The 25,348-nt window shown below is 36.1% G+C and overlaps 1 protein-coding gene across 1 annotated transcript in view; it reads right to left on the minus strand.

Moving 5' to 3' along the window:
• Positions 1-13,767: 13,767 nt before the first annotated feature.
• The window catches only part of AEBP2 (AE binding protein 2), a 51,754-nt gene continuing 40,173 nt past the window's right edge, over positions 13,768-25,348 (minus strand). The window contains 5 exon segments of the mRNA XM_032473458.1: positions 13,768-15,342; positions 15,900-15,926; positions 18,347-18,460; positions 20,449-20,516; positions 25,219-25,343. Coding sequence (XP_032329349.1) covers positions 15,297-15,342; positions 15,900-15,926; positions 18,347-18,460; positions 20,449-20,516; positions 25,219-25,343 — 380 coding nt within the window. The 3' untranslated portion in view covers positions 13,768-15,296.

Here is a 25,348-nt window from a genome sequence, read left to right on the forward strand (position 1 = left end):
AAAATGGGTCTTTGCAGATGTCATCAAGCTAAGATGAGGTCAGACTTGATTGGGGTGGACCCTTAACTCAATGACTGATGTTCTTATAAGAAGAGAAAACAGACATGGAAGAGATCACCATGTGAGTGCACAGAGACACAAAGACAGAGGGAAGAGAGCCATGGGAAGATGAGCAGAGATTGGAATTATGTGCTAGGAGCCAAGGAACGCCAGGGTGGCCAGAAGTTGGAAGAGGCAAGGAAGTACCCTCCCCTAGGGACTGCTGAGAGCCCTGGCATACCTTGATCTTAGACTTCAAGCCTCCAGAATTGTGCAAGAATATATTTCTGTTTAAAGCCACCAGTTTGTGACAGTTTGTTACCAGAGGCCTAGGAAATTAATACAACTCTCATTTCAATTGCTTACGAACCCCCAAAGGGCCTCTGTTCCCATTGCTTGACTTTTTAATAAAGATAAGTTTATAACTCATAAATTACCTTTTACCTAAATTATGCACTGGTGTTTCTGTAAGATTACATTTGATAAGAGGACAATGTGGTGAAAAAAATAAAATAAATCAAAAATAAAATCAAATAGAATCAACATAAAATCAAACACTGCCTCAGTTCAACCACATCATGGTTAACTAAGGTGCAGTTCACTAAGGCGCAGAGCAAGAGACAGTGACTTGTCCAAGACGACAAAACAAATTCACAGGAGATACTGAGCTTGGACTTTGGCATCTCTTGATTTCACATCTAGAATTTCTCTCTTGCTCCTCTGGGATGAGAATTCACTCTCCAGGGCTGGAAGCCAAGAGTGATTTGGAAAAGCATAGAAATATTTAAATAGCATGGTTCCCACACAATGCTCTCAAGAGACTGCCTTTCCTATTTAAATAAATACACATTCTCTACCCTAGACTCGTCTAAGATTTGTCATAAATTTTAAAATAATTCTCATGTATTTGGGTAGAGGGCTGAATCCCAAATTCCGTCTTTTATGACAACAAAAGCGAACTACAAAAAAAATTCATCTTTTGAGTCAGAGAAAAAAAAACAGGGGAGATTTATGATGGCTACCACTTCTAATATGAACAAGATAATTACTTTTTTTCACCCTAGGATATTACTTATTATAAAGAAAGGGAAAAAAAAGTAGTGACACTCCCATATTTTCTATTACGTTTGTGTCACTGAGGGAAGTAACTTTCAGGGGTTATTTGGGTCCTTATTCAGGGCGAGAGAAGCCCCAGTATTGTGTTTTGGACGCTGCTCAGAAGTTTGATCCAGTTTAATTTCTTGGCTGAGTTCTGGCCTTTGTTGAATTCTCTCCAAAGGCTGAGGTCGAAGGGGCCCCGCTAGCAACAGGCAGCCATCTCTCCAAACGGAGAAAAGACTCAAATTGGGAAAAGAATGCAGAGGCAGCGATGCCATTTGATTTCTACAAATCATCAGTGATATGGAGGGTCAAGCAAGCAGGGCTGAGATGCAGACAGTGTGTTTCCATTTTAAAGAGGAATGTTAACAGCCTGGGAAAGACTCACAAGTATGAAGATGGCTGGCGTTTTCCTGAGACTCAGGGACTGAAGGCTCAAAGTTCCTGAGCTCCCAGCAAAACGGATACCTTAAGGATACCCTAAGCAAAACGGTGCTGTGAACGGGGCCACTACTTAAGAAAAAGGGATGGAGCCAATTGTGATAAAGGGAAAAAAGCTCAGTCCTTCGTTACGGGGAAAATAAAAAGCAAAAACCTGCAAAGGAGAGTGTCTCCCTCCTTGCTGAACGAGGCTGCCTCCACTTGGCCCTGGTTGGTCGCCCCCCTCCCACTCCAGAAGTCCTTACACCTCGTTTTTTCAAACACGCTGTCTTCAGGCAGACTTAGGTCACGCTGTAAATCTAAAAATCATCACCAGAGAAAGACAAATATCATATGATATCACATACATGTGGAATCTAAATAAAAATTATGTAACTCTTATTTACCAACCAAAAAGAAGACTCAATGCTCATAGAAAACAAACTATGGTTACTAAAGGGGAAAGGGTAGGGGAGAGATAAATTAGGAGTTTGGGATTAACAGATAGACAGTACTACATATAAAATAAATAGGTAAACAACAAGGACCTACTGTATAGCACAGGGAACTATATTCAGCTCCTTTTATTAACATATAATGGAAAAGAATCTGAAAAATATGTATGTATGTATATGTGTAACTGAATTGCTTTGCTATACACCTGAAACTAGCATTGTAAATCAACTACACCTCAATAAAAAGAACAAAATTAATTAAGAATAAAAATTAAAAAAAATAAAAATCATCACTGCCACCTGGACGTTATACCAATTAACCAGAAAAGCAGGCTTTGCCCATCCTTGGGCTGTAGACAAGAGTCTGAGTTTTTAGGCAGGCTTTGCAAACTCCATATGAAAGGCTGAGGGGATGGCCATGAATACAGTTTTAGATAATTTCATCCTTCCTGTAAGTTTCAGAAAAAGCTTGCCACCAGATTTGTTTAAAGGGATTCCATCTCACGGAAGTGGTTTCTTGGCACAAAGAACCTTTCCTTTCATGTTATATTAAAAGCATGTGTGCCACGTTTCTTCAAAAGGCAAGTTCCTCTCACAAACAGAAAGCAAGCTTGTGGAACCTGTAACAGTCCTAAGCAAAGCTGCACATGGGTATCCCAATTCCCTGCATCATTGTTTCGCTTGAATTGGTTCATATTTTGTAATGGTGCTTTTTTTTGGTGGGGGGGGTGGCTAATAATGAAACAATCTTTGCTTCTTGGTGCTAAATCATCAATGGTCTTTTTCGCATTATTGGAAACTACGACTACGACACTGAGAACTGTTTATAGCCCAGTAAACACGCAGCCCCGATACTCAGGAATAGAAAGCAAGCACACTTCATTGCGTCATTTACCTGCAGGCGGGATCTCTCCTCCAAGGCAATCAAGCAGGTGGAGACAGGACCTCAGGCAGCATTCTGTTGATGTGAAGCAAGCTGATTTTTGTGATTCGTAATAAAAATTTGTTAGCTTGCCCCCCTCTACAGAGAAGAGGGCAAAGCAGTGTTCCCTTTCTATTCACCTAGTTAGTGATGAGTGGCTGAGATCCACAGAAATCACGGGCCGCCTCGGAGCCAAGCAGGTGCAGCTTTTCACCTGAAGTCATCGTTGGGCTTTTGAAGTCAAATAAAAGATTTCATGCAAAACACTGAGCAATGCTGCTCTCCGGGAATTTTTCAGACTCAGGGTTTTGAAATTAATTTCACTCCTCCACAGAAAGACTGTGAGGCAAACAGGAATATTGTCGCACGTATTGTAGCTGGTGTGAACGGAGAAGCGGAACTTTTCTATTTAGCAATAATAGCAGTTTCTGCCTTCTCTCCGCATCCTGCATCCCTATGGAGCTCAGCACGGAATGTAAATGACTGGAGCACATTTTGCTTTTTTTTGTGGACACCAAAAATGAGCTGGAAGATGATCAAGGTTTTCAAAGTATAAGGGGGTCTTACACCCTGTTTTTAGGACAAAAGTGGTAGAAAGAGGACTCATCAGATGGGACCAGGCTCAAATCGTAGCTCCCTCTTCCATTTGCTGAGTGATTAGAAGCACGCGACCCAAGCTCCAGACTTCTTTGTAATATGGACCTAGTACCATCTTCCTTTCAAGGTGGTTGTGAGATTTAGAAATAAGGCATTATGGAGAATGACTGGCTATAATATTATTCTTGTTATTATTGCCAAAACTAATGCCTAATAAAAACTACATGCTTAAAAGATCATTGTTCTGTGGATGAATAAATGTATGAACGAATGAACATTAACTACTGGTTCTCCTTCCATCCCCTCAGTTGCCTATGATGTAATTACTATGCTAAAGTGAATCCTCTCCAACTTTGAGGGACCTACTGGTCACCCGAGAATCTTGTTAAAATGCACATTCTAGGTCAGTAAGCCCAAGGTGGAGTCCGAGATTTTGCATTTCTAACAAGCTCCCAGTCCATGCTGGCTAATTCCTGAATAACTCCACTATCGAGGACGATATCAATTCTTTAGATGACGCCAAAATATGTTCTCTCCAAATGGAAACAGAACACCAGTTACACACAACTGGTTCTTCCCACCACAGCGACTAATACTGGATTCCCAGCAATATTATCATCTCTGCTCAAGTGATCAGGGAGTTCAGCTCCACTTACCTCATCAATGAACGTCTCACATGTGATGAGCTAAGAATCAAACTGCAGCCCATGCTTCCTATCAAGAGTGGCACCACCTCTCCCTCTCTCCAGCTTTGTCTCCTAAGTCAGAAAATTTCTGCTATTGATCATGGTAACTAGAAACTGACTTTTGAATGTCTCCATAGCAAAAGCCAAGAATATACGTGAAAATAACATTTATTTGCAACTCCATTTTGCTTTGTGTCCATTAGGTGCCAGACAATGTAAGCACTGGAAGTGGGTGGGGCTGGGGAAGACAGAGACCAGGCTCCAGTGAAGACATGTTGACACTAAGATGGACACAAATACAGACTTCGGTGCCACCTGACCCTAACCTAACACAGGAGCCTCACCGAGAGAGGGGGGCACCAAGGAAGGCTGCTTGATGCTCAAGCCAAGATCAGAAGGATGGATGATCAAGGCCAGGTATCCAGGAGGAAAGCTGTGGAGACTGTTCCAGGGCAGAAGGAACAGCATGTGTAAAGACAAGGAAGCAGGAGGGAGCAGGGAGTCCTGGAAGAACAGAAGTAAGTCCGGCATGGCTTCTCCCCACCAACCAGATAATCACGGAGTGAGGACAGAAGGGCAGAGAGGCAAGATTCCCCATGTAACCCAAATGCCAAGATCTGTCAAGACTTCCATTGAGCTTTTCTTTATGAATGCTTATTAGCTGTATATGGCACATAGTAAGTGCCAGGAAAGTAAGTGCTATAAAAGGACAAATAAGTAAATAAATAAATACCTAAATCCAAAAATGCACTGCAGGCAGTCTTTACTTGGCCAGGTCTCGTGAACTCACCTGGCAAATGAACATGACAGACAGCCTCTCTATCCAAAGACAGAAGAAACAAGGAAAGAGACCAGGATACTCTGGTTTCACTATAAGGCTGGAAATAAATGTTATATATTTGGGAGTGTCTGACTTTTTTTCTTAATTACAGAGGGAGTGAGAGTAATTAATCATTGAGAAAGAAGACTTCAAAAGCAAAGTGTTTTGCAAAGCGCTGTTTGCAAAGCCGTTTTTCATTTGCCTCTCTTAAGTTTTAATTATAAAGAGGTGAGGAGGTATGAATTTGCTCCACAGTAACCAGATCTAATATTTCTTTTTTAAAAAATTTTTATAAATCAAATTAACTTGGTCTTGGCCCCTACCTACCTCCACCTAGTAGGATTAATGGAAAATTCAATGTAACTTGGCTAAGAGGAATGGGAGTTCTCCCTCCTGTAATTTGGGGGAAGATCTTTCCATCTGTTCCCTTAGACAATACAAAAATTCTGGTTGTTCAATATTACAGATTATAAACTTTTTGTTAAAAGACTTATACCCTTTAAAATTACATGCAGAAACTTTGTAAATGCCTCATACTTTAAGCAAAATATGCAGAATTATAACCACTACTTTCAAATCTCAACATGATGTATTTCTTAAAAACAGCTAATTTTAGGAAGTCTTTTATCTTCATTATCAATTGATTTTAACAATATAAATCTTTTAACATATAAAGCATTACAGTAGAGATTGAAAAATATGAGACACAAAAGTCAGTTATGGGGGAGGGTGCAGCTCAGTGGTAGAGCACGTGCTTATTAGCATGCACAAGGTCCTGGGTTCAATCCTCAGTACCTCCACTAAAAAAATAATAATCATTAAAAAATAAATAAGTAAACCTAATTCCCCCCACCCCCACCAAAAAAAGTCAGTTATAACCACTGAAAAGTATTTTGACTTTTGACTTTGGCGACAAACTTGTGATTGTATCATTGAAGAACATTCTGGATCAATGGATTCATTCAATGGATGCCTGAAGTGAATAATGCTCAAAGGTGTCACTGCACTAGAAGGAAACTTCCATTCTTTCCCTTCCCAGCCCTTTCTTGCTTCTTCCAATATCTACCATAGTCCAGGTTTTCACGTTTATAAAAATGCTGCTACAACAGCAGGGAACAAGTTTGCTGATCCTTGTCCTTCACGGTGTGCTTCTGGTCCCCCCTCGCTTGCTGCGTTTCACTATTACAAACATAAGGAAACAGACACCTGAGTGGTTAACTGACTGGCCTGAAGCCACAGAGCTGATTGGAATCAGCAGTTACAACCACCTTCCATCATTCACATTCGCTCGAGTCCAACTCGCTTCCAAGCTTGCTATCTAGTCTCCACTACCGCTTTTACAATCATTCTGACTCCAAGATGCACGTGAGGCAGTAATGGCACACTCTAGCCTCGCAGTCCCTCGGCTTCCCTCCATCCGACGAGCACAGCCTCATGCGCTTCAATCAGCCAGTCTCCTGGCTGGGTGTTGGATCTCTGTGGTAGCAATGAGTGGATCATGAGCAAAACCCGGACAAACCCCTGCCTTCCCTCTTCCCTTCCCCTAGTCACAGCAAGTCCGACAATTCTTCTAACCCACCAGGATGTATGACCTATTCATGCTGTACTCCCCAGCCAGACTGGATTCCACAGACCACATGCTTCCCCAGGATTCTCTCCCTCCATTCTCCCTGCTTAATAAAACCCAAGTTCTAGTTCAATCTAACCCTCCACTCACTCCACATCCGTACCCACAGCTCACCATGGCTGGGGGAGGATGCACATAGTAACGACATTTACTCTCACTTGAAAATTTATGGTGATAAACCTCATGCTATTTCAGGCCTATTATATCCATTACATTTCCGTATCCCATTCGCTTTCCCAGATAATTTTCACACCTTCAGGGTGGTGATGCTTTCAGCCTACAGCTATAAAACATCTGTAACAACGGAGGTTCCTGTGCTCAACATACCAGGACACTGAAGAATTCCACCTGCTGTACATCTGAAGGTGGGTGGACTACAACACAGAGGCAGCAGAACTAGGGAAAAAGCACAGGCGGTGCCTGTGATCTTAGCACCCCTGGCTGCAGCAGCCGAGCCCAGAGCCCAGGAAGAACACAGCAGGGGAGGCAGTGTACACGACTCCAGCATCCCAGCAACACAAGCGACTGTGGCCAAGAGAACGGCAGGGCCTGCAACCCCATACCTTCAGCCACAGAGGCTCCCATTGCTCTGGCCCCCAATGCCCATGGCAGTGTCACCCCACACCCCCAGATGGGGCAGAGGCACCCATGACCCTGGCTTCCCCCGCCGCCCTCCCCTGCAGTGGCAGTCCACGACCCAGAGGTGCCTCAGGCAGCACCACCAGTGAGAGACTCCAGAGACACAAGCAGCAACGAGGGCGCCAGGGGGCGCCCCCAGCAGAGGCCAGGGACAGCGCAAGGTGCTGAACCTCCAAGATAACCAGAGGCAGCGCAGGTAAGAGAAACCAAAAACTTGTGCTATAGCACCACCTATTGGAGAGCAAGAGACGAAAACCTCTAATTATTAACCTGTTGAGTTATAAAAATCAAGTAAAAAAGAAGTTTTATAGTAAAGTTATCCTTCAGATATGGAGGAGAAATAAAGGCTTTCCCAGACAGACAAAAGCTGAGGGACTTCATGACCACTAGGCCTTACAAGAAATGAAAAGAGCTCTTTCTTCTGAAATGAAAAGGCAAAAAGTACACAAAACTTCGAATAAGGTGAAAGACAAAATAAAAAAACTGTAATTCTGTATTAGAATAGGCTGTTCAGCAACCACAGCATAAAGGTTAAAGGGGGAATGAGGTAAAAATAACTAAAGCTACTTCAACTTGGTAACGAACTCACAACACAAAAAGGGATTAAGTTGGGACCACAAAAACACTGTTGAAGAGAAAAAGGATGGAAGTCATACAGGTAAATGAAGATAAGATGCTATCAGCAGGAAAAGAACCTCATCTATGAGACATTTTCTACAAACCACATGGTAACCACACAATGAAATTCTGAGTCAGAGACACGAAACACAACAAAAGAGGAAACTAAGGAAAACATCATAGAAAATTACCAAATTAAAACGGCAACAGAAACACACAGCCAAAAAAGAAACAATGGAGACACAGAGCAGCCAGAAAACAAGAGCAAATGGAAGAACTACGTCCTCATTCATCAATAATCACCCTAAATGTAAATGGACTGAGTTTACCAATCAAAAAGACACAGGGTGTTTGGACAGATTAAAAAAACAAGACCCAAGCATACGCTGCATCCAAGAGACTCAGCTCTAAAGACAAACAGAGGCTTAGAGAGAAAGGACTGAAGATGATATTCCAAGCAAATGGTAGACAAGTGTAGCCAAACTCGTATCAGACAAAAAGACCGCATGCCAAAAAAAAAAGGGGGGGGAACAAAGATGCACATTATACAATGATAAAGGGGACAGTTCAAGAAGGTATAACAGTTATTAATATGTAAGCACCTAACACAGATGTACCAAAATACATAAAGCAATTATTGACAGACCTAAAATAAGGAACTGATGGCAACACAATGATAGTAGGGGACATTAACGCCCAACTTACATCAATGGATAGATTATCCAGATAGGAAGCCAACAAGGAAACAGCTGCATTAAGTGAAACATTACATCAGAAGGACTTAATAGATACATATTGAACATTCCATCCAAATGCAGCAGAATATACAGTCTTCATATGTTGGGACACAGAACAAGTCTCAATAAATTAAAGACTCAACTCAAATCAAGCACCTTTTCTAACCACAATGCTATATAACTAGAAATCAACTGTAAGAAAAAACTAGAAAACTCACAAATGTGTGCAGACTTAATATGCTACTGAACAACTGCTGGGTCAACAAATTAAAAAAATATATCTATCTTCCTACACTTGAAGACAAATGAAAACGAAAATACAACATGCCAAATCTATGGGATGCAGCAAAAGCAGTACCAAGAGGAAAGTTCATAGCAACACAGACCTACCTCAAGAAATAAGAAAAATTGCAAATAAATAACCTCATACATAAAACTAGAAAAAAGACATAAAGTCCAAAGTCAGTAGAGTGTAGAAAAGAATAAAGATCAAAGCAGAAATAAATGAAAAAGAGATTAAAAAACAATAGAAAAGATCAATATAACTAAGAGCTGTTCTTTCCCCAAAAGAAACAAAACTGACAAACCTTTAGCTAGACTAAGAAAAACAGAAGGCTCTGATAAATAAAATCAGAAACAAAAAGGAGAAACTGCAGTAGAAATCACAGAAATACAAAGGGTTATAAAAGAATACTAAGAAAACTATGTGTCAACAAGTTGGACAACCTAGAAGAAATGGATAAATTCTTAGAATCATACAACCTTCTGAAATACAAAATCTGAATAGACTGGTCACTAGCAGAGAGAATGAAAAATCTCCCCCAAAAACAAAAGTCTAGGACCAGATGGCTTCACAGGTGAATTCTACCAAACATTCACAGAAAAGCTAATACCTATCCTTCTCAAATCCTCCCAAAATATTGGAGGGGAGGGAATGCTTCCAAACTGATTTTTACAAGACCAACACTACCCTGAAACCAAAAACAGACAAGGACAACATACAAAAAGGAAAATTGTAGGCATTATTACTGATGAACATAGATGCAAAAAGTCCTCAACAAATATCAGCAAAGTGAATACAATAATTAAGAGCATACACCATAATCAAGTAGGATTTATTCTGAGATGTGGGATGGTTCCACAACTGCAAATCAATACGACACAACATAGTAACCAAATGAAAGATAAAAATCACGTGATCATCTCAATATATGCAGAAGTATTTGGCAAGATTCAATATGCACTTATGTTAAAAAAAAAAAAGTTCTCAATAAAATGGGTACAGAAGGAAGAAAACTCACCATAATACGGGTCATATATGACAAACCCATGGCTGACATCATAGTCAACAGTGAAGCACTGAAAGCTACCCCTGTAAGACCAGGAATAAGACAAGGACGCCTACTTTAGCCGCTCTTATTCATACAGTATTGGGAGTCTGAGCTAAGCAATCAGGCAAGAAAAAAAGAAAACGCATCCAAATTGGAAAAGAAGTAAAACTGCCACTACTTGCAGACGACATGATGTATACCTAGAAAATACTAAAGACTCCAACAAAAAACTATTAAAAATATTAAACAAATACAGTAAAACTGTAGGACATAAAATCAATATACAAAAACCTGTTATGGTTCTATACACTGACAACAAACTAACAGAAAGAGAAACTAAGAAAACAATCCCAATTACAAACACAACAAAAATCATAAAATACCTAGAAATGTATTTAACCAAGGAGGCGAAAGATCTGTACACTGAAAACTCTAAGACACTGTTGAATGAAACTTGAGATACAAAGAAATGGAAAGATATCCTGTGTTCATGAGTTAGAATCAACACTGTTAAAATGTCTCTATTACCTAAAGCAATCCACAGATTCAAAATTCCCATCAAAATCATGAGGACGTTTTTGACAGAAGTGGAACAAAAACCTCCTAAAACTTATATGGAACCACAAAGACTCCAAATCACCAAAGCAATCGTGAAATAAAATAAAGATAAAAAGCTGGAGGTATCACATTCCTTGATTTCAAATTACACTGCAAAGTTATGATAATCAAAACAGCATGGTATTCCCAGAAAAAAGATATAAAGACCAATAAAACAGAATTCAGAGCCCAGAAATAAACCCAAACATATATGAACAATTAATGTATGACAAAGGAGCAAAATACATACAATGGAGACAGTCCCTTCAATAAAAGGCACTGGGAAAAGCTGGATAGCCACATACAAAAGAATGAAACTAGACCATTATCTTACACTGTACACAAAAATCAACTCAAAACGGGTTAGACTTAAATATAAGACCACAGAACTCCTAGAAGAAAACAGACAATATGCTCTTTGACACAGGTCTCAGAAATATCTTTCTGGTATGTCTCCTAAAGCAAACGAAAAATAAGCAAAAATACACAAATGGGACTACATCAAACTAAAAAGATTTTGCACAGGGAAGGAAACCACCAACAAACAGACAACTTACTGAATGGGAGAAGATATTTGCAAATGTTATGTCTGATAATGGGTAACTATCCAAAATATATAAAAAGCTCATACAATATCAAAAAAACAAGATTAAAAAATGGGCAGAAAAATCTGAATAGACATTTCCAAAAAATACACAACAATAGCCAACGGGTACATGAAAAGATGTTCAACATCACTAATTATTAAGGAAAGGCAAATCAAAATCACAATGACATTTTTAACAAAAACTAAAAATGGTTAATTACAATTGTGTAAAAATATAACATCAATAATTCTCTCCACTGAGAATGTTTAGACAAACTGAAGTATAGTTCCCTTTATAGGTTCATATATAAAGTTAAATAACATCATAACAGCGTATGGTTTAAGCCAGGTTGCTTCAACCATACTCTCCAAAATACTTTACTGTTAATAAGTATTCACCTATGATACTCATTCTACAAATATTTTAGAGACTACACCATGTATCATGCTAGGGACTGGCCACAGCATAAACACTGAAAACAACTTTGTAGTGGTATTACAAGGTACATTTATTTCCTTTTTCACACTGTGAAAAGTAGTATGGTTTGGTAGAAAGAACACTGATCTAGAAAAATATGTGAATTGCAATTCCTGCTCTGCTTACAAAGTCCTTTTTAATTTTCAGAGTAATAGGATCATGTGTTATACACCACGCAAATCTGATACAGGGAATGAACTGGACTTTGTAAATATCTTACCCTTTTTTAAAATTTAAAATAAGAACAGCATTTTGTTCCATTTTTAAGACTATTAAGGGTCATAGAAATAACAAAATAACATTAAAAAAACCCTCAGACTTTATTTATATAAAAGATAGTGTTGGAATTGCAAAACACCCTCCACTAGGGTCAGGTTCTTTATTTAAAAAGACAAATATATGACATTTTCTTTAAAAATCTTACCTTTTAAGAAATATTTTCTAGTTTTTAGAATAGAAAAATATTTTCCATTGAACCCCCCTCAAAACATGCCACTTCTGTCTTAAAAAAAAAAGATGACATTCAAATAACATAAAATCTAATTCCCCTTTTAATAAAGACTATATATTAGGATCTCCTTGCAGGTCTGTAACTCTAGGCTGTTATACAAATAAATGTAACAGTTTATCATAATGAGAATCGACCTAAACTAAAAATTTTTCTTTGTCTTTTAGAGACCTTATGCTGAGGCATTAAAAACTTAAATATAAAGGAGAAAAAAAAAGCTGTAACCATATAGAATGCACCCCCCATCAACTACGTTAAAGACGCCAACCGTATTTTCCCATTTTTACATTTTATTCAAATATCTAACACTTCTGTCAACTATATAGTACTGAAAAATAGAATTCAAATAGCAAACAGTAAAGTATGTCTTAAATAACTGCAGCAAAGTCTAGCCTTTTAAGAATACTTGCATATTTAAAACATTTTATTAAGGTGTGAAAGAAAAAAGTTTCACAAAGGTTTACTGACATGATTATCAGTGCTTCCGATGAGAGTAAAACAAATCTTAAAATATGCACTGAGAGTTATTTACTGTCCATCTTAATTTCCTTTCATCTGAAATTCAGAGGTAATGTGTGTCCACTTTAGGGAAAATTTATATATGAAAAAGTAAGTTTATTAGAAAAATAAAAACTTCAAATTTTATAATACTTTCCACTTCGAAGATTCTTTTAGATAGAGCAGATGTGCCTTGTGTTTTAAACATGATCTAATTTACAAAATCTCTTTTAGCCCTATTGAGTAAAACAAAATACAAAACACAAATGGCAAAATGTTAATAATGATTAAGAAATCAAATGTAAAATCTTAAAAAAAAAAAAAACTTGGTGCATGCACCTAATATGGCAATATTTACTCTAATGTATATGAAACAGCTTCACTGAAATTTGACGTGCTGGCTTATTACCAAGATAATTACTGTCATATTAAAGTGATATTAAATACTATCATATTAAGTTGTGCAGTCTAGGTTTATTTTTCCAAAAATTTTATCAACTATAACAAAGTATTGGCAAATTTTTCCTTAAAAGGTCAGGTAGTAAATACTTCAGGTTTTCAAGCAATAAAGTGCCATGACTCAACTGTGCCACTACAGGGAGAAAGCAGTTCCAGGTAAATGAATGGGTATGCCCGTGGGCTGCACTTCTGCTTGCTGCTGAAAACACAATGATTACTTCAGGTGCCATATTACAAATACGTCATATATGGCGGGAGTGGGGGTAGGGGGTGGCACGCAGGCACAGGGGCAGGAGGAGTAACACAGATGGATAGTTATCACTAAATGAACATTATAAACCAAAAAGTGACACTTCCCAATCATAATTGCATGTATAGATATGTGTGTGTGTGTGTATACAAGTCATAAAACTAGATTTTAATTCCATATTCCTTTTGGTGTGTAAATAGTATCAGAACAAAGTCAGATAAGCAGCAGAGCATCATGAGTGATCGAGTACTCAGATGCAAAAACCATGAAATTTGGTTTTGACGTCTAAGTATTTCTACATGATGAGAAAACTAGTTTATTTGCTGTGCCCCTGAAGAAAATATTAGATGTATATTTCAGATGTCGTTTTAAAACTTAATTGAATTGTTACAATTCTGAAGCTAAATGTGATTTGCTTTGTTTTATTAGAAAAAATATTCAGGCAAGGTCTACAATCATCGGTCAGTTAAGAATGACTTACAAGAACATGAGGCAATAAAATAGAAAATACAAGTACAAACTATATATCTGAAACACTTCTATTTGGCAATTTTATAACAAATCAAAATTTAAAAAGAACAAAGAAGATTGCAGATTACTTCGTAGATACAGAATAAAGCAATTGATGAAGTGCTTAAGCAAAAGAAAACAAAAAAATAGTAAGAAAACACACTGCTTTTCTTTTCTTTTTAAAAATAAAATCACATTTGCTACAGATCATATGAATAATACCCTTATTAAACAACCATTCCAGAATGTCTTATAGTAGCAGTGCTTTTATTTGCACTTCATTTAATTTTATGACTCATTTCATGTATATAGCTCTTTACCCCATTGTTAACGAATAAAGTCTCCCATAATTTTTTTTTATTATTTTTTAGGTTTTTTTAAGTAAATGAGAAATGATTTATGTATCATGGAACCTTTCCCATTTTGGAACCAAAGGCTTATTAATTCTATATTTTTGTCTATCATTTCTTTAAAAAATTTTAGTGTAAAAACTGCTGGTTTATATCACTGTAGTAAAGTGAAGACTCCTCAATCAGGAGTATTTTCTGCAGTTTGACTGCATATAACCACATACTTTACAATATGTCCTTCCAACAGTAAGGAAATAATTGATTTCACGGTCACTGTCAGAAATGAGTGCCATAATTCTATTATGGGTATAGGTCCTCCCTCAAAGACTTTCTGGAAGGATGTTCAATGTGTTTTGTTCTTATAGATATTAACAGTAGTACATAGTCCCTTAAGTCTGCAAAAGACATTTATTGTTAAAGAAGGTGCTTTATTAACAATTCCTCTGGCAGCACTAGTGAATTACAATATCCTTCAATATTATTTCTACCCATAATATATACATTTAACTTTCATGCCTCTAGAAAAACATCTACAGTACATTTCATAATATAAAAATATATTACAAATCTGCTGAATTATTTACAAGCAATGTTCTATTATCTCTATGCAACATTTGTTTGATACAATACTAACAAGTTACACTTATTTCCATTTCTGTAAGTTAAAAAAAATCCATATGGCTTCCTGCTTACTAAGCAAGAAAGTGATTTTATTTTCCTTTTCAAAACCAACTTTGGTGTATAAAGGATTCAGTTTGAAGATACTTTTAAAAAAAATACAATTTTTATGTTAAGAAAAAAACTCATAAACCAAATGCTTTCCTCAGAAAAAAAAAATTAGAGGCTTATATAGGTTAAAATGAAAATATGAGGATTATTCAAATAATTTGAAATAGAGGTTTTTCAAAAACCGCTTAACAGATTAGTTATATAGGTAAATATTAACATACTGTACTCCATGAGATAACCCTAGTCCTGAAAGGGGAGCCACCAGACATACTGCAACACTCTTTAACAGAAATTTTCAGCCCTAATTCGATAGACGAATTTTTAGTTGATTGCAAATGTCGTTCACTGTTTGCTTAAATACAAATTGAACACTTTTCTTATCAGAGTTCTGCAAAAGAACACAAATGGCAACCAATCACATCTATTTATCATAATTGAAAGGTAAATTATCTCTTGATAATTTTCATTGTCTAAGTATTTCCTAATATGACTTCAAATCAATAGACACTGTCAAGACAATTATCCTTACAGTGCTTTTGGTATTTGTAAGGGCACATGTTGTAATTGTTTTTCCAATATAAACTACTGTAATCACTAAAGGGTTTAAAAAAAAAAAAAAAAAAAGCAGCTTAAAGCAGCAAGCATGCAAAGCCTTTAAGAAGCTGTTCCACTAAGTTGCCAGAAGAGTGTTTGCTCAGTCTCCCACAGTACCATTCCATGAAAATGTGGATATACAGTAATATATTAATATATTCCACAGAAGAGCCTACTTCATTCACAGAATGTTTACACTAAGCATAAATATTATTCTAAATACTGGATTTAAGAAACAAAAAAAGGAAAGGGGTTGACTCTAATGTGCAACTTTTACTAAACCCATTGTCAGTGACTAAGACTGCAGGTGTCCCCGCTTGTTTGCTTTTTATGTATTTATTTATTTTTTACCTCTTCAACCTCTTCTGCGGCATTGTTCTAGAAAAAGAGAAAAAGGAATATTCTTTTATTCAACTGCAGGAAAACAAGTGATTCAAAAATACAAATATGTATGAAAAATAGGCAATGTAGGCAATGGGACGATCTCTGATCATCATTACTATTTATTTCCAAAGCATTCACATAATGGGACATAAATTTAGTTACATAATATAGCTATTTAATAAATTCTTTTTATGTAGCCTGATGTGTTTCTAAAAAAAATCATGTTTAACACATACATTTTAATGAACGAGAACTTTAAAACTAATATTTAAACCTCAAATATGTTCTTTTTATTCATATTTTGAAATATGATATTCATTCATATTTTGTTAATATCATTTTTTTGGAAGGTTTGCCATGCTTTTACTTTGAGATATGCATAAGTTATGCAAGTTATTTCTCCTAAAACAAATCAGAATAATTGCTTTTCCCCCTCTTACTTAATTTCACAAGTTTTCTCAATCAAAATCAAGGCACTGTTAAAATGTTACACTATGGCAAATGTAGGGGGTCCTACGACTCTGTACCACTTTAGGGAAGACTTAACTCTAACTACTGGAATAGTAGAAGCAATGGAAGTTTAGACTCCACCATTATTAACATTAAATGTTAAGATGGGGTGGAGGGTGGTTTACAGTTAAAGAAGATTAATTCCACAGAAGCATTTAATATGTCTTAAGAACATCTTTATTACCCAAGAAATCAGTAAGAATTGCAGAATTACAGAATTACACTCAGAGAGAACATGTGATATGCAATTCCTATGTATTTCTGGATATCAGTTCTGAGCTTAAATGATTTTTTTTGGTCACTTTTCACTAAAAATACCAAATTGCTTCCTACATAGCATAAGAACAGCAAAAGTAAGCTGATTCTGTGAAAGAGGAAGACCTACAGAGAGTGGGGAGTAGAATGCAGGGCAGAAACACAGAAGTTAGTCTTATCTTATAATTAAGATTCATGCCCCTTTGTCAACGCACTGCCAAGGGGATGTTTACCACCAGTCCTAATAGCAGGGTGGCTCTCCCAAAATACCACTCTCTTAGAATGCTAATTTTAATTACTCCTTTCAAAAAATAAGCAGAAATAAACCCTAAATTATCTACCAGTAAATAAAGAATATTCAATTATTTTTCTAGATAAAGAGAAAAGTAAATCCTAACTTTCTCATATTTTTGGTGGTGGATGTCCCTGAATCTTCTCCTTTAATGTCATTTCACTGTCTTCTCTAATTTTTGATAACCTAGCTCATCCCACAAAAAACAAGTTTCTTTATATTTAGCACCCTCACCAAAAAATACTTTAAAAGTCGGGAGTAGGGAAAACTGAAGAATCTCAATGTTCCTACATGGTAAGGGCCATTATGTTAGAATTTCATTCTTAGGAGATTTCTCAAAGTATAGGCATCCCACTATGTTGAGTAACATTTTAAATAGTTGAGTCACAGAACGAATAAGATTTACTTGTTTCAAAATTTGGCATAGACTGTAGTCTCCTTATGATAGCTAAATTCATATTTGGGCTTATCAATCATCATATGTCATCTTATTCTCATGCAGCCTGTTCCTATGTAAAATATATATTAAATTACAATTCCTTTTTAAAATACAGAAAGTCCACCCATTAAGAGTGCCTTTTAAGCATTTTCACCACGTGTAATCATGCTAGTTTATGTCATCTGGACAGAGGCAGTATGGAGTTCAGTCACGTACTGGTTATGTAACCCTGGGCAGGCTATTTAACCTCTTGCCTCAGATTTCCAATCTGTAAAACAGAGACAGGAACACCTACTTCACAGGAATGCTGTGAGGATGAAGTATGTGTAAAGCACCTAGCAAAGTGAGTCAGCACATAGCCAGAAATGCTGGGGTCTTCTCCTTTTCCCCCCTATACCTTCATATGCCCAGCGCGCTAAAACAAAGGTCAGATCAGAAAATTGTTAGAAACGAGAACACGCTGAGCTACCTCTTAAAAACAAACACAATAATATTTAAACTGCTCTTCTAGTAAGTCGGGGGAGAGTATAAGTTTAAAAAATTCAACCATTAATGATATTTAGGACACATGTGGTATACTCCCAGGTCAACATTTCTGGTACCATAAAAAGAATTACGTATTTCAACAAAAGGCACTTATTTTCAAAATACTATGTATATCACAATCTAAGCTACTTAAGGTAAAGTTGGAATTAACCTGGCATATAAACTTCACCAAAACAGTATCTTTGTAGAGTCTACAAGTTATAAGCCTTTGTGATGTAATTTCCATATACAAAGCTCCAGAAAGCAACATGTGCTTGATTTTGTAATTAAGTACTTAAAAGTAAGTTCTAATCTTATATCCAAAACTTAAGGAGATTAAAGATTAAAATTCAAAAAGTGGAACATGAAACATCAAATCGAGAATTAAATTACCTGTATATGTTTGGGTCCAAAAGCAAGGCAGTATCTTTGGGTAGCTTTGATAAATGAACTACTTTAGTTTTTAATTGATGTCGTTCACTTTCATTCACCCACACATCAGGCAGACTATGAATTAAAAAACAAGTCATATATATAAAAAAACATCAATTTTAAACTTACCCTTCACATACCTTCACATTACCCAGCCTTTTCTGCTAGTCTTACTGGGCCACCTAAGTTAACAAGCTTCCAGACAAGGAAACTCAGAGATCTAAGTATTGGAACACAGAGTCCCGGTAAAAAACAGCAAGGTGAAATTTTAGGCATAAATCTGGAAATGAATTATGAATTTTTGACGGCAAAGCCACATCAAACTTAGAAACACATATTAGAACACACTCCCGTCGTTTTAGCTTGTTAAGTGAAATTACTGAGCTTAAGCTTGACTTGATGGAAATCTGACACCTAGTTTCAAAGAAATAAGTAAAAATCCCACCAGATTAAATTCTACTTTAAAGACAAAATGCACAGGTGACCAAAATTCTGAATTTAAAGAAATTTTATCCTATAGGGAAATTCAAATGAAAGCATTTTGGTATTTGGATTGATGGATTTCCAAAGTACTAAGAACATACAGACATTTCAATTTTTTTTTAAATAACCTTAATATTAAAAGAGCTCTTAAAAATCAGTATGAAAAAAGTGAGCACTCATTAGGGAAAAAGGAAATGGGAGACAAAGGATATAAACCATTAATTCACCAAAGATATAATCAGTTTTAAAAGCATCTTGTTCATAATCAAAGAAATGCAAAATTTAAGAGTGCCAATGGCCAGTGCTGATAATAAGCCAGAGAAATAAGCTCTCTGATGTAGTAGATGAGATGAGAAATTGGTACAAACTTTCAGGAAGGTAATGCCTATCAAAATCTTTAACATTTTGCATAGTTTGTAAAGAGATTTTAATGTCTCTTTTTTTAATAGTACAGAAAAATGAATAACTAATGTACAGTAAAAAGGAGTTCATTAAAGAAATTATATATGGCCATTTCAAAATATCTTGGAGTAGCAGCTTCCTAAAACCCAGAAGGGAAGAGGGGGAAAGAAGTGGAAAGTATGTTTTATACTAATGGAAGTTTGACTATCACAGATTTTTTTACTTTAATATGCTAACATGCTCTGTAAACTCACAAATCTATTTTTAAACTCATTTTTTTGTTTGTCTGTTTTGGGGAGAGGTAATTAGGTTTATTTATTATTATTTTTTTTAATGGAGGGGATTGACCCCAGGACCTTGTGCATGCTAATTATGCACTCTACCACTTGAGCTACACCACCCCCTCAATTTTTTAAACTCTTAATTCACATCACATTCACTAACATCTCCTTAGAACGAAGTTTGGGAAACAATATTGTAGAAAAATATTTAATAACAAGGACAAGTGTTAACCACATATTAATTTTTAGTGAGAATTCATTCATTTAAATTTATTCTTTTCTTGGTGCTGTTAACATTTCTGTGATACACCTTCACTACCTTTTGTAACAAAAAAAAATTTAAGAATAAAAGGAAAACTGAACATGAAACATCTAAATTAAGGAGAATCTGGGCCAGAATTGCCCTAAAAGAGAGTACTAAAACTCAAAAGAAAAACGTAACACTCCTGGAAAACTGGTCACTTGCTTTTTCTATAAAATGTCCTTAATTGTGTGCTGGAAAATAGAATTTTTTTTTAAATAAATGATTTAAACAAAGGCACAGGTTTCAAACAAAGACAAAGAATCAAAGACAAAAGTTGCTTGCATCCTAAGTGAGTCATTAAAAATGCTAAAAATAATCACATTCTAAAAATGAATTAAAGTTGCTATAACAACTTGTATTTATTACAAACAATTTTAAAAGGTAGTTTTAAAGCTTATACCTTGAGCTAGGTACTCTTAAGAGCTTTCACAGATTTATCTTTTTAATGCTGACAACTTCAAAATATTTTGTGGTTTCATTTCTGTAAGTCTTTTATATTTGAATCCAATAACTTAACGTCATTTTGAGTATAAGATATTAATAAAAATAAGACACCAGTCCTATTATTTATATATGGTATTCCAAATACTTACATGTCTTCAGGCATCCAATGAAGCAAAAGTTTTATCTTTCCAGAATCCTCTTTTCTCTTAGCTATTACCTAGTAATGATTTAAAAGAAATCATAAAAACCATTTATAAAATACCATTTTAATACATGATTTAAAAACACTTTCGGTCCTAATCAAGAATTTTTAAGTGTGCGCGTCCTAGACCACATGCTACCCCCACAACATCTCGTTCTCCTCTGGTTTGTAGCAATTTCACCTTTAATCACAGGTTGTCACAAAAGAAAAAGAAGAGAAAAAAAGGAATTAAAGAAGCTTTGTACAGCCAAATACTGAAACCATATTATCTTTGTTAAGACACGGAAGATGCTGTTTATTTTAATGTCTACTTACTAAGTCTGTAGCTGATCTGGATAGGCAACCAAGAATCCATATTGGCTGGAATATTTTTTAAAGAACAAATGAACAGTAAAGAAAAATAATGCTGGGGAGGGAGAAGTCTCCTTTTTATGATTAAGGTATTTGTTGTTTGCTTGGGGTTTTTTGTTTTTGGTTGATTTGTGTTATTTTAAATAAAGCATTAACCAATCAGTGTTTAGGCTCAATTTTAAGGGAGCTACCTAGGTTAAAGTGTGGCTCAAACAGAACAAAAATACCTATTTTAGGAAAAATAATATGCTTGTCATTCTTTGCCAGATTCTGAAAACTAAAAAGTAATGATTAAAAAAAAATCAAAATATTTTATAACTCTTACAACTGCTGTATTAACCAAATTAGCACTGTTAGTGTTTTAATAATCTAAATCTTAAGATTTTCACCAAGTTTCAGTCTCACAAAATAATGTTATGTCATCCTTAAAACATACAAGAAGTAAAAACAGTGCTTCATACATAACTGAAATACTTTCTAATCCCATTATTTAAAACTCTACAGTTAAGTACCTTAATTCTAGACTTGGTAATGGGATTAATTAAAAAGCCCAAAAGACAGATCTGAGGATGCTAAAACACAATCTCTCCACAAAGAAGTAAGATAGAAACATAATGAAAAGCAACCAAGGAGAGCAAGCCAACTGACTGGTAACTAGGACTCTGCTGACCTCTTCTGGAGAAGACTCAAGAGAAACGCTTCAATGAAAGACAAATTAGGCAAACTGCACAGCACAGTATCTCACATACACATTTTTCTAGAGAATTTTTCACTATCATGTGGCTATCTCCTATAAAAGCTAATTTAATAACCGGGAAAGTTATACCTGCAGTTAGTATTGAACATTTTGATTACTGACAGAAGTGATTCCGTTTAACACAAACCACCTCCATCAGAAACCTTCCCAGGCACGGTCATGGAACCCTGGAGAACTTCCTCACCTAGCTCCTCTTCTTCCTGCAGTCTCCAAGGAAGACCTTTTCCCACTACGGGTGCTTCTTCCCTCCACTTTCCCCAGGAAAAAGCGTCCTTCAGATTATACCACACCTTTGTGACTTTTCCTCAGTCAAGGCACCTCTGCCTCCCCAATGTCACTTAGGGATGCAAATCACTCTTATTCCTCAGTTTTTTAAATTTATGACAAACTGGTATCAATCATGTCCTTAAATCCTCTCAGATGTTTTCTGCAGCTTGAAAACTCATTTTCATCTTCATAGACTATTTCTAACTCTGAGTAAATTTTACATTTTCTTCCACACTCCTAAGATCATCATCACACTTTCAATTCCTCCATTTTCTTGATCATCTTCGCTCCTCGCATGGTGAGCCTAAGGATTTCTTCACAGAGAGCTGCTCTAATGAAAGCACTGAAAGCTGCTGCTTCATCTTTTAAAACACAACCTTATTTATCACTGTCGCCTCTATTCCCTAACATGTAGAGGTAACTATTATTATATTAGGTAGACCATTACTTCATCAGATGTACTGCTCTTTAAATCATTAAAGATTGATGAGCCCCAAACCTCAGTCCTTAGTTTTCTTCTCTTTTCTACTTAATACTTACTTCTTAGGTGATCTTATCCAATCTGATACCTTAAACACTACTAGTATGTTAGAAAGTTCTATATCCTCATCTGTAACCACACATCTCCTCTGAGCTCAAACTCTTAAATCCATCTGCCTACACGACAGAAGCATTAGATGTTCTACAGATGTGTCGGAATTACAGCTCCTACTACTCCCCTGCCCCCAGTATGCTCACCTCACAGACTCCATTAAATGGCAAGTCCATCCCTTTGGCTAGCTGCCCAGGCCAAAGACACCGGAGTCATCCTTTCCTTCTGTTATCATTCCCAATGTCTGACCCATCCCTAATTCTTGTCAATACTACTTCCAAAAGATATTCAGAATCTAACCCTTCTTAGCATCTCCAGTACAACCATTCCAGTCTCTTCTCACCTGACATACTGAAAAGACTGATCCCCTCTCTCCCTCACCCTCACCTACTATCTGTTCTCAATACAGAAATCAAAGTGAGCACATTAAAACCTATGTGAGGGAAGAGACCAGTGAGTTCTCCAGGGCAGAGTGTAGAGGCAGGGACGAACTACAAAGCTACACCAAGAAAGTTCTGAGTGATGGGAATGTTCTGTATCTTAACTGTGGTGGTGGTACCTGTCTCACAGGTAAGCACAACTGTCTAAACTCACAGAGCTGGACACTTTAAATGGGTGCAGTTTATATTATACTTCAATAAATATTATTTAAAAATCACATCGGAGCATGGCTACTCAAACTCCTCCAACAGCTTTCCAACACACACAGAATAAAAGCCAAGGTCATAGTCCAACAAGGTTCTCCCCATTACCTCTGACAATTCCTACTCCCTCTGCCTCACTCAGTTCTTCCAGCCACAATGGTCTCCATGCTGATTTTCAAACATACTTGGCATATTCCCACTTCAGGATTTTATGCTTTATTTTCCCTCTGGCTATGACGTTCATCTTCCTAATAACTGAATGGCTCATACCCTCATTTCCTTTTAAATTTTATTAGTTTATCTTCTTTATCATGTCTCTTCCACTGGAGTTTAGGCATGTTTTCTTGTTTTGTTTTAGCCTGTTTTGTTCACTGCTGTATCAACCAGTACCTGGCACACGTAAGTGCTCAGTTTTTACATGAATGAACAAATTAGCCCTCAGGCCACTGACCACATCTTACTGACCTTTAAAAAAAGGACAATTATAATAGAAAACAAACTTTGTTTACCAAAAGGGAGAGGGAGAGAAAGAGGAACAAATCTTAAGTATGGGATTAGATTTTAAAAAAAGGACCTACTGTATAGCACAGGGAATTATATTCAGTATCTTACAATAACCTATAATGGAATATAAAGTGAATTCATATATATGCATAACTGAATCACTTTGCTGTACACCTGAAACTAACACAATATTGTAAATTAACTATACTTCAATTTAAAAAAAGCTCATGGATAAAAAATTTATTTTACTTTGTTTGCTTTATTCAATAAGATAGTTAGAAGTCTACTTTATCAAATCATCATGAAATATTTCTTATGATTTCAGCCAATCCTCAGCTTATTCCAACTTATAAAATGGTTGATATTTTCTATCTCCTATTAACAATATACAAATGTAAACCTGGATAATAAATATTAGATTTCAACCAAAAAAAAAAATTACAGACCTACCAAATCATAAACCTATGTTATCAAATTCCAGAGGACTCTAACCATCACTTCTGAGCAAGCTCCTGATCCTGCTGAATCCCAACTAAATTCTGAGCATAGCCATTCTAGCTTTGTCTTCAAAGCCTCTAATCTTCCTCCAACCCTTTCATTCTTACGTAGATAACCATATTTCAAAGGTTCTCTGAAAGAGCTTTAAGTATGGTACACCTCTTCTCAATCCCAAACTCACACCTCCTATGTGCACCCATCGCAGAAAAGATTCCCTTTCCTGTGTGTCTAATCTTCTACCTTTTTGCCTTTAATTCTGGGAATCAAAATCAAAATTGGAAATTTTGAATTAGAAGGTTAACACGGAAGAAAAAGTGAAAATCCAAGAAAATCTCAATAGAGATTGGGGGGAATTGATTAGATCTAGCAAAGATATCAATATTGATCTTTTATATTTAAACTCTCATGTATTTTGCTTGGAATATTTATTTTAAAACTCTAAATTTAGTGTATTTTCTATTCCAACAGCCAAAATTAAATAATCTCTCTTTTCAGAGATTTAAATCACCAGAAGTCTGGTCTAAAATTTAGCTCCACTAAGTTACCTATACCAATTTAAAGATGACTGGATAATAAAATGGCAAGGGGTATGAGAACAACTCTATTCATTCCTAGGTAACCAAAAATAAATGAGTTATTCTTGCTTTTTCAAATTCAATACTTTTCTTTTTCCATGTTGAACAACAGTCATTCAAGAACTATACTAAGTGTCACTATGTGTCAGGCACAGTTCTAGATACTTGGGTACATCAGCAGAACAAAACAGATAAAAATTCCCTCTTTCATGAAGCTTTCGTTTAGTAGTCATTATCTTCTTTTCTATTTAACACAGATTTCAGATGTGCATTATAAGGGTGATGGAGGAGCATGCTGCACATAGGATGTGAATTAGAAGACGTTTAATGTTCCAGTTTTACACAGAAGGAAACCAAAGATCAGAAAACACACCTAGTTTACTTAAGTCAGAGATGATCTTCAAATGCCTAGCATCCCAAATGCCACTCTAATATTTCTAAATAGCTCAAATTAAAGGTTAAAAATTTCAGCTTAATCATTAAAGTGTCAAATTGTGGGAAACATTTGGGGAAAAAATCAAATACTTACAGTACTATGAAAAACAACACTGTGTCCCTTCCCTAAACTTTCTATATGAGCTGAGAGGTTAAAGCATATGGCTCGATGTCTTATCGCGTCCAGTGTTTGTGCATCGAAGAAATCATGTGGTCGTGCTAAA

This window comes from Camelus ferus, chromosome 34, assembly GCF_009834535.1.
Source record: "Camelus ferus isolate YT-003-E chromosome 34, BCGSAC_Cfer_1.0, whole genome shotgun sequence".
Classification (NCBI taxonomy): Eukaryota; Metazoa; Chordata; class Mammalia; order Artiodactyla; family Camelidae; genus Camelus; species Camelus ferus.